A 10,000-nucleotide genomic window follows, 5' to 3' on the forward strand; every position below is an offset into this window, starting at 1 on the left:
ATGGCTCCAAAAACGCGGTACTGCCATAATATTTACGTTTTGCCTAATGTTTACCGAAGCCCGGAGCGTCCACTGCTCCGACTGTCGTGCGCTCCTCTCTACGCAGTTACGCACGAGCGTATGTCACGCGCGAGCTGGGTGTTACGAACACGTGCCGCTCTGCCTGTCGTCGAACGCAATGCAGAAGAGAAGATAATGTCAAATTATGTTAAATTATTTCTTACGAAATTATTTACGAATTGTCCGCTCCGAACGTGAAACCTCAAAGACCCACGGTGAAATTTTATTTTTATGTCCAAGCAAAGAGGGAAAATACGCTTTTATACTTTCGTAGAAATTAAAAGTCTACCTTTTCGTATTTTTTTTTAAAACAATCGCAATATGCAATTTTGTAACCCAGTGGACAAAACATGAAAGCGACGAAGCGTCTTGGGGAACATTAAATTAGTATTGGATCCTCTAATAAAAAATCGTGTTTAATATAATTTTTTTCCATTTGATTTCTTATTTTTTCTTTTTTATTTTTATTTTATTTAGTAAATATATTAACTGAAAATCTTATAATGTCCTTATAAGAAGATTTGAGGAATAATTTAAACAGGAAAGTTTGAGCATTTAAAGATTTTTGGAGTTGAATTCTTTCAATCAAGTATTCATGTATAAAGAAGTAAAATGCATATAATTTCTTGTAGGAGAGCACATTAAAAATTGGAGGTCAAGATATTTTGTCTTGAGAGATGATGGTACACTAGTTGGATTCAAGGCGAAACCTGATCCACAGATGGCTACGCAAACATCTACCCAGCCATTAAATAATTTTACAGTGCGTGGATGCCAAATAATGTCAGTGGACAGACCTAAACCCTATACATTTGTTATCAGAGGCCTCCAGTGGACAACTGTAATCGAAAGGACGTTTCATGTGGAAACAGAGCAAGAAAGGGAAGACTGGGTAGCAGCAATTAGGTTTGATTCTAACAGCAATGCTACAAGCTCTAAAATGTTGAATTCTTTGATGCTCCATTTTTCAATGTTTTATCTAATTCTCTTCCTCATATTTTTTTGCAGATATGTAGCAGATAGATTAGCAAATGAAGAAAATCAACAACAAGAAAATCAACCACAAATGCAACAATCTTCTTCGTCAGAGGATGTTGATATGGAATCGTCAGTAGGTGCTAGGGCTGACTCTTGTAGTTCCTTAGGTGTTGTATCTTCTGATATAGACGGTGGTAGTATCGATGAATTATCAGCAAAGTTCAGTGTCCAAGGAACTTCAAGTAGTAAAAGTACCGGCAAGAAGAAAGTAGTAAGTTTTTGAACTTTGTATTTTTAATTATTTAGCTTAATCATTTTTTCTGAAAAACGCATTACTCAGTTATAAGTTACGTCATTACACATGATGCATGTATAAATATTATTTATTTTTACATATAATACAAAGTATTAAATATACATAAAATAAATACAAAGATAATTTTATTCATAATTTCTGTTCATGTTTGCTTCAGACACTGGAAAATTTTGAATTTTTAAAAGTTTTGGGGAAAGGAACATTTGGAAAGGTAATTCTTTGTAGAGAAAAAGCGACAGGACATTTATACGCTATTAAAGTTTTACGAAAGGAGGTTATTATCCGTAAAGATGAAGTGGCACATACACTTACTGAAAACAGAGTATTACGTACTACTAATCATCCTTTTTTAATCGTATGTAAAATATCGCTTAATATATACATTATTATTAGATATTTTTCGCAATTTTATAATTTGTAAGATAAAAGTCTATCATTATGATATTGTAAACATATTCGTAAATTTTCAGTCTTTGAAATACAGTTTTCAAACGGCAGACAGGTTGTGTTTTGTTATGGAATATGTTAACGGTGGTGAATTATTTTTCCATTTGAGTCGAACACGGGTATTTGGTGAAGATCGTGCTCGATTTTATGGCGCAGAGATTATATCGGCCTTAGGTTACTTGCACTCGCAAGGCATTATATACCGTGATCTCAAACTGGAAAATCTCCTCTTGGACAAAGATGGGCATATTAAAATTGCTGACTTTGGTTTATGCAAGGAGGATATTACGTATGGTTCGTATCACTCGCATACATCTAGCTGTTGGTATCGATAATTATGTCTTGACATTGAAGTATATTTTCATTTGCCATCGACCGATCATAGTATAAATTTTTTTTTTTTTGACAAATTCTAATGTATTTTATATATGTTACTGTTCAGTTTAACTAACAAGACGAAGATTCTTCTTAATTTATTGATACCAACAATTATATAATTATTCAATGCGAAGTATTTTCAATTTTCGATTGACTTTATGTTATGTTTTTTTTACCGTTTAGATGTACTTTGTAAACATTGATAATGATCCGATCGCGATCGAAACGTTTGTTGTTAGCCGGCATGTTATTATAAATTTCATAATTAATTTATTAAAACATTTTTTTACTTATCTTCCAATTTTATAGGTAAAATTTCTGGTTCGTAGCCCTTTTTCTTTTAACTCGTGTTTTAAATTATTGAGCCATTATTATTATTATATAATTTTAAATTAAAACTAATGAAGTGTTAAATAAGAATTTTAATGAGATTAATTATATAATCATAGGAAGAACAACAAAGACATTTTGCGGAACACCAGAGTATTTGGCACCAGAAGTACTTGAAGATAACGATTATGGACGAGCTGTGGATTGGTGGGGTGTAGGTGTAGTCATGTATGAAATGATGTGTGGTCGATTACCTTTTTATAACAAAGATCATGAAAAACTATTTACGCTTATTTTATTGGAAGAAGTAAGGTTTCCTAGGACGATTAGCAATGAAGCAAGAGAGATGCTTGGTGGTAAATACTACAAATTTCAATGATTACAAACGTGTTTAAATGAAAAAAAATTTATATTTGTGCTATTTTTATAGGTTTATTAATAAAGGATCCAAGTAAAAGATTAGGCGGTGGACCTAATGATGCAAAGGACATCATGAATCATGCATTTTTCTCATGTATTAATTGGACAGACCTTGTCCAGAAGAAGATTCCTCCACCCTATATGCCGCAAGTGACTTCAGATACTGACACTCGATATTTTGATAGTGAATTTACCGGCGAAAGTGTTGAACTTACACCCCCAGATCAGGGCTGTTTGGGTAGTGGAGGGGGTTTGAATTCTATAGCAGAAGAACAAGAACATTTTCCCCAATTTTCATACCAGGAAAGTCATTCAGCAGCAACTTCTTCCATTGTTTCTATTAATCACTGACAGTGTCAAGTGTCTTGCTTAATTAATGTAATGAGATGTGGTTCAATGCATGAAAAACTTCGAGCAAAAAAATTTAATTACGATATGTATCTGACGATTGTCTGCAAAGCTTGAAATTTTCCCAATAGGCAGATCAATCAAATTATCTTTCTTTATGATGCTTTTTTTTAATGCATCTTAAGAGATTGTCACATATCTCCAATGGCAAAAAAAATAATTAGATTTATGCGTATAAGTGTGCGCGCGCATATTACACCTATACACATAATTATTCATTATAAAATTGTATATGGAAAAATGTATACTATAAGATTAGAATGAGATAGTATGAATAATATTTGCATATAGACTCGAAGGAATATGACAGGGATTAAATTACGTTCTTAATTGAATCGAGTTAACTAAAATTCCTTGAGACATGTATTGTGAATATTGAATAATTTTCTTGTCGTCAAGGAACGTGCGATAATCGTAAGTGTAATCTTTCATTTAACAAAAGCTGCACTTGACACTTTCCAACTTCATTATCACCGTTTATTATCTTATTTATGGAAGGGCAGTTCCTCTTTTTTATTCAATAGATGACTGTTACGGCAGATGCCAAAAAATACAAAATTGCAACTGGTAAAGAGCTAACGAAAAAGAAAATAGTTTGTCTATTGTGAAAGTTAAATGTGTAGTATATCAGCTTTAATTGAATTATTGTATAAATTGGAGATCACTTTTTTAGAGTTATGAAAATTGTCATTATTATGACTGATATAATTGGAGATGTGCGAGTATTCGAAAATTCTGAGCTGTATAGAATTCGGAGTATTTATTCGAAACAAATGCTTGACTATTTTTGGAATTGTTTGGAAAAGGAAGTTATTCAAAACAAATTCGTGGCTTAAATATTTTCTACCTACGTTATTTCCTAACCATCAAAATACGTTAATTCAATAATAAACACATGCATGTGTATAAAAAAATATTAGAAATCAAATTCTTTATACTGTTTATAATTGGATATTTTTTATTATTGAATCATAAGCTTAAAGTTTAAGCAATAGACATTCAATTTCATAGTTATCCAATACAGCTTAAAATCTAAAAGATAAAAACTTTATAGAAGATTCTATCGTATCAACTTTTCTATTTTCACTCGATAAGACATTGGAAAAATTTTTGGATCACAAAATAATTAACATTCATTAGCATATTTATATACTCTTAAAAAAAAAAAAAAAAAATAGAAATTTGCTTCTGTTACATGTAATGGAAGCAAATTTCAAGAAGGTAAAAATATTTAATGTTGTCAATGAAAATGAAATTATAAGTAATTTAAATTTAATGTTTACGTACATTAAATTTCGTGCAAATCTACATAAAATCTAATAAAAAATGTACTTAAACTTCGTAAAATTTTATAAAAAATAAATTTTAAGTACTTGTACACAAATATTTACTTTTCAGTTGCAGATACATTAAATTTCATAACATTTTTAACAGTGTACTATATATTTGAAAGTAATAGTTTTTTTAAATGCATGCATATGCAAATCATATTTTTTATTGCCTGCAAATCTACATTCTTTTAGATAATCTCAAAATATTTTAAATGTAAGAATAATTTTCGATGAAGATGACATATATGTATAATGAAATAAATTATTCGTTATTCATATTATCATAAAAATAAAACTAGACTCTAATGATATCAACATAGATTTGTGCATAATTGTGATCAAAGTGCCTAGTAAACAATTACTCCCTAGTGCGAATAATATAATCATATTTGAATGCAAATATGAAAATATAGAATAATCATCAGTCACTATTTTATTTTACTTATTGGGGCTAAATATTTAATCTAGTATATCATTTAGATGGATTCACATATTTCAAGAACTCACTGAAAACTTATAAACGTGAAAGCTTACAATAATTTAACAGATCATAGGTTTGAATATATGGTAGCCACAATTAGACCGAATTGGAACAATTTGAAATAACAGCTCGAATGAGTTCTATATGAGTTCTATCCGAAATATAGTCATATAATACGTGATATGTGAAACTTCGAAATACTCACACGTGTCTAATTATAATGAATTTTAAATTGGAAAAAATTTTTTCCTAAGAAACAGTCAAGGCTATTCGTTACATCTTTATGTATCATTAAGTAGTGATTAATTATGAGAGTTAGATGGAAATATGAAATCTACACTAATACTATGTATATATACATATATATTTATATGTATATGTGTGTATATATTATTAAAACTATTATATATACTTATAATAATTATATATATGCATATATTTATATTTTAACAATTAAAGGATTATATTATACGTTTTTGCATTTACTAATTTTTTACTCGCTCATACGTAAATATCACGTATTTTATTGTTTATGTATACATTTCGACCATAGTATGACCGCTAAAATGTGTACCAAATTCGAATTACAATTATACGTATAATACATAGCCGAAGTAAAAGAAATTTCTTATTTACTATAAAAGTATAATTCGATAAATGTTTCTTTTTAACGTCGCTATTTTGGTTTGTAATGTGGCGCTAATTAAAATTATTGTTACGTTAATTTATAGGAAAACTTCTACATACTGTGGTAAAGGTTTCTCTTTCACGAGCCAAACTCTGTCTAAAACAGCACCATCCTTATCATCGGATACCTATTATTAAGTAGAAATAGTTTATAATTTGACAAAAAAATCACGTTTCCAGAATTTGTTATGATATTTATATACCTGTCATACCTGTTCTAGATATAAATGAGTTTTGTTGAATGCCTTCATTCTTGTATATCCATAATCTGAACTACGAAATGCGGACCATGCCGGTGGATTTGAAATAAATTTCTCGCGACCTTCTTTACAACCAGCTGATCCAGTAACTATATGTACAGGCGCTTTGTAATTTGTATATGGTTCTTCGTAACTACCATTGTACACCTACGAGAATAATTTTCAACTTATTAGTAAGCAAATATTTTTCCTAAAATAAACTTAATAAACAACATTTACTCGAAAGTTATACATAGGCCACAGCCTTTCGTAACTATGTTCGTGCGCCCAGATTTCTAAATCTACTTTATTTTTGAAAAACAGATCTTCCAATCCAAACCAGTTTAAAAATGGCAATCCAACTCTAACTAGACTTTGATGGTTAGTACAATCGTCTGCATTTTTATTACTGCAATACATTGGTCTATGTCCAAATGTTACTATCCATGGACGTTGAGCTCTGCAATTATAATTCTGTGTCAATTATCATTATACTATGTTATGATCTAATTGACAATGCACCTTGCTTCAGGTTTATTAGCTTCTCGTAAGTCTTTATCCAACCATTCATATTGTTTAATCATTTGTTTTATACCATAATTCATAAAATAATAAGCTTCAGTTTCTATAGCTACAAAATGTACAGGACCTACATTAAAGCTATACCACAAGCCTTCTGAATCACCTGGCATAGTAAATCGAGCTCTGGAAGATTATTAAAAAAATGAGATTAAATCATTTCATCGATATATAAAATATTGATAGCAAATTGCAAATAATCGAGCAAGTACTTGGATTATTTTATAATTCATTGCCAATGCTGAACATTTATGACGTACATAATATAAACTAAATTTTCAGCGCAATGAATTTTAGAATACAACTTTAACAAGGGAAGAAACAAACGTAAAACAGATGTAAAAACATACATAAACAAATACATGATGATTGAGATTGTTTTTATACTTATTAAAGCATTCTATCTTATGGCCCGATAGAGTACATACGATTCGGTTTATCTGTTACGTTCGTTCCGTGTTACTTTTGTGATCTTTTCCTACCTATAATTGCTAAAATTATATTTTTCTTCGTGATTGCCAGGTACAGTCATGTATGGTATATAAGCGGCAACGGATTCAATTTGCCGCATAAACTCATCTCCTACATGTGCGTCTTCTGTATTCATGTCATAAGCAAAATCACCAACATGAATGGCAACGTCATATAAACCACGCTCTGTTTCTTCTTGCAATCGTGACAAACTCTGTGCATTTTCATTACCCATATCACCAAAGATAACTATTTGTGGCGACCAATCTACAGAGTCCTCAGGTGCAGTTCTCATATAAAATACATTTGACCATCCATAACGACTACCACAATGATATACTGACAATAAATAGTCAAACATTCATTATTAATGCAATAACAATTGAGAATAATTAGTAGCAAACAATAAAACGCATGTCAACAAAACAAAAATACTTACTGTATTTGCTGTTGGGCGTTAAATTTTTTAGCCACACTCTGTGGATATATTGTTTCCGTTTCTTTTCACCACCATCGACGAAGAGAGTAGAATTTCCTTCAGCTCGCAGAATAAAGCCACCTATACCATACTCCACTATCGACTCTTTCGTATCATTTTTTGTGCTCCAAGTGACAACAATGTCGTGAATGTTATCTGAAAGAATATTGAGAGTATATATTAATTATTTCTTTTAATAAGCAAGAATAAAGATGTTTATATATAAACACTTAAATATAATTTCTCAATGTTATATTTTTTAAAGTATCAAAAAAATATTACATTTTATATCTGGAGACACGGTAGCTGAGACAAGCCCAGTGTCATGGCGTGAGATATATATTTACATATTAATATCATAAAACACTCACCACCATAGGAAAGATGCACAGCTTCTGGCTGATAATGTATCACAGTAGCAGATGCAATAAATAAGAAAGATAGAATCACGAATGTAATATGCGAAAGCATTTTGCTTCTATACATTAAAAAGAGCCTCAGATGATATGTGAGATTAATTGATCATGACGCTGCAGAAACAAAACAAAGGAATTAATTTGTGTTTAAATTAAATAATTGCATGCGTTGCTGAATATCGTACCTGCTGATTCAACGCGCCCTGTCCTACCTGTGTCACACAAAGGAGCAATAATTAAAACAACTGAGGTTTATGTATAAAAATTAACAACTGAGGTTTATGTATAAAAATTAATATATAACTGTATGTTATCGTCAAACGCGTAGCATTATCAAGCGTATTATCATTTCGACTCCCACTAATTCCACCTTGTTTACGTCGATTTAACCAATCTGTCAATTGTCTATGATACTATCTATATGACTGTCAGCTTGTAGAACAAGATTAACCAATGACGAGCGCTCACGTCAATTGCGTGTAACGATTGGCTGTAGACGCTGTAGATAATGTTGGCGGGAGATACTTGCATTCAACTTCATATCATTAACGTATGTAACTCTGTTCATTGTAAAGATGTCCTTGGTTCGTTGTAATTACATTATATTAAACTTTTTATATATTTACAGTGAGATATAAGTATATACAATTACATATTGAAGAGAAAAGAAGAAAAAACGAAAAGTTTAACTAAGAAGAACAGCCTCCTACTTTCTGAAAAAATTCTACGCTCTTTACGTTGATTGTGGTGAGTTAACCTCTTCACAAATGATTGACATTTATGTACATACATATAATACAATTTGGCTTGTTTTAAAAGTTTATCAATGACAGAAGAAAATTAGAAAGGCATTGAAGTATTTTTATAATTTTTATTTTTTTATTTTTAGAGATTTAAATTAAAATTTAAAATATAACTAAAAACGAATTACATTACATTTTTTAATTTTGAAAATATATGTTTCTGAAAAGATTAATAATTACTCGTTTTTTTTTCTATACATTTTATATAAAAAAATAATTCGAATTAGCATAAAACATAATTTTTTAAATTAAAAGTTTAAATGTTTCTTTACTTAAAAAAATTTCTAAGTTATATTGTCTTTCTTCTGCATATATTACATTACAAAGTAGTGTATATTGCGAAACATATGTATATATCATATCGAACGAACGCATTACTCGCTATAACCCGTGACATTTACAGAATTTATAATGTTATATGTCAATATTTTTTATATATTGAATTATTATTTATGTTGTTTATTTCACAGTAAGTTTCATTGAATACATTTATCTTATTTAGTAACCTCTTGTTAAAGATTATCGACTCTTTGCATATATCTTCGATAATGTAAGCTTCTAAATTTTAAATACTCAAATTTTATGAATTTTATTACATAATTTTTAAAGTTTATAATATAAACTTTGCACAATATGCGTGCAAATTATAATTGAGAAATATCCAATTTACCAAAATTTAATCCTTCTGAATAAAAACGCTCGCTACATTTATTTGTCATAAGCTAATTATGTACATATAAGGAAATAAATATATGCTATAAAAAACCATAATGTTGTAGATTGGGAAACTGCGTTGTAGATTGGATTCATAGTTATCATTTCAAGAATTTAACACGCACATTGGTGTAAAATTATCATCTAATTAGGAATTAAACCAGATATTTGAGAGTAAGAAATTTATTCAATTTCTAAAATAGTTCTCGCCTCAGTGGTAAGATTTGTTTAACTAGATCGCAAACTCAAGCTTGCCTCGTGATTGCCTCAGGGTTACTATTAATCCGGACTTGAAGTTAAACGTTGCTCTCGATCGCAGACAATAGGGCGACGTTGATTCCGCGCGGTAATACCGCGATAATGCAATTACATAAGACGGAAGCTGGAGAAAGTCAAAGAGAGAGAGGAGAGGGGAAGAGGGAAGGAGGCAAAGGGAGAGGAAGGGCGAGAGAGAGAGAGAGAGA

At 30.3% G+C, this 10,000-nt stretch overlaps 2 protein-coding genes across 3 annotated transcripts in view; one reads left to right on the forward strand and one right to left on the reverse strand.

The window, feature by feature from the left end:
• Window positions 1-4,241, forward strand: part of LOC108755963 (RAC-gamma serine/threonine-protein kinase) — a 4,651-nt gene extending 410 nt beyond the window's left edge. Inside the window, exons 2-8 of the mRNA XM_018499457.1 lie at window positions 1-17; window positions 693-966; window positions 1,069-1,309; window positions 1,512-1,709; window positions 1,825-2,095; window positions 2,629-2,865; window positions 2,940-4,241. Of these exons, the coding sequence (XP_018354959.1) occupies window positions 1-17; window positions 693-966; window positions 1,069-1,309; window positions 1,512-1,709; window positions 1,825-2,095; window positions 2,629-2,865; window positions 2,940-3,280 (1,579 nt within the window). The 3' untranslated portion in view covers window positions 3,281-4,241. The remainder of the gene's footprint in view (window positions 18-692; window positions 967-1,068; window positions 1,310-1,511; window positions 1,710-1,824; window positions 2,096-2,628; window positions 2,866-2,939) is intronic.
• A 1,410-nt stretch (window positions 4,242-5,651) lies between these two features.
• On the reverse strand, window positions 5,652-8,431 carry LOC108755832 (acid phosphatase type 7). 2 transcript variants are annotated; one of them, XM_018499132.1, is made up of 8 exons: window positions 8,205-8,431; window positions 7,975-8,133; window positions 7,565-7,759; window positions 7,137-7,464; window positions 6,598-6,780; window positions 6,316-6,535; window positions 6,049-6,243; window positions 5,652-5,964 (listed from the first exon to the last, which is right to left on the reverse strand). In XM_018499132.1, exons 2-8 carry the CDS (start codon window positions 8,087-8,089, stop codon window positions 5,875-5,877), a joined length of 1,326 nt encoding a protein of 441 aa, XP_018354634.1. In that variant the 5' UTR covers window positions 8,090-8,133; window positions 8,205-8,431; the 3' UTR covers window positions 5,652-5,874. The 2 variants fall into 2 exon arrangements, with proteins under 2 accessions (XP_018354634.1, XP_018354633.1); XM_018499131.1 differs by having other exon boundaries at window positions 7,975-8,142.
• Window positions 8,432-10,000: the final 1,569 nt, after the last annotated feature.

This window comes from Trachymyrmex septentrionalis, unplaced genomic scaffold (genome assembly GCF_001594115.1).
Source record: "Trachymyrmex septentrionalis isolate Tsep2-gDNA-1 unplaced genomic scaffold, Tsep1.0 scaffold9, whole genome shotgun sequence".
Lineage (NCBI taxonomy): Eukaryota > Metazoa > Arthropoda > Insecta > Hymenoptera > Formicidae > Trachymyrmex > Trachymyrmex septentrionalis.

What these genes read in the sequence shown, in the direction of transcription:
- LOC108755832 (XM_018499132.1), bottom strand. Translation starts at nt 8,089, where the DNA reads ATGTATAGAAGCAAAATGCTTTCGCATATTACATTCGTGATTCTATCT. An exon ending in TGTGCATCTTTCCTATGGTG is followed by an intron (nt 7,760 to 7,974) that starts GTGAGTGTTTTA and finishes ATATTCTTTCAG; the next exon opens with ATAACATTCACGACATTGTT. An exon ending in GCTAATAAACCTGAAGCAAG is followed by an intron (nt 6,536 to 6,597) that starts GTGCATTGTCAA and finishes TTATAATTGCAG; the next exon opens with AGCTCAACGTCCATGGATAG.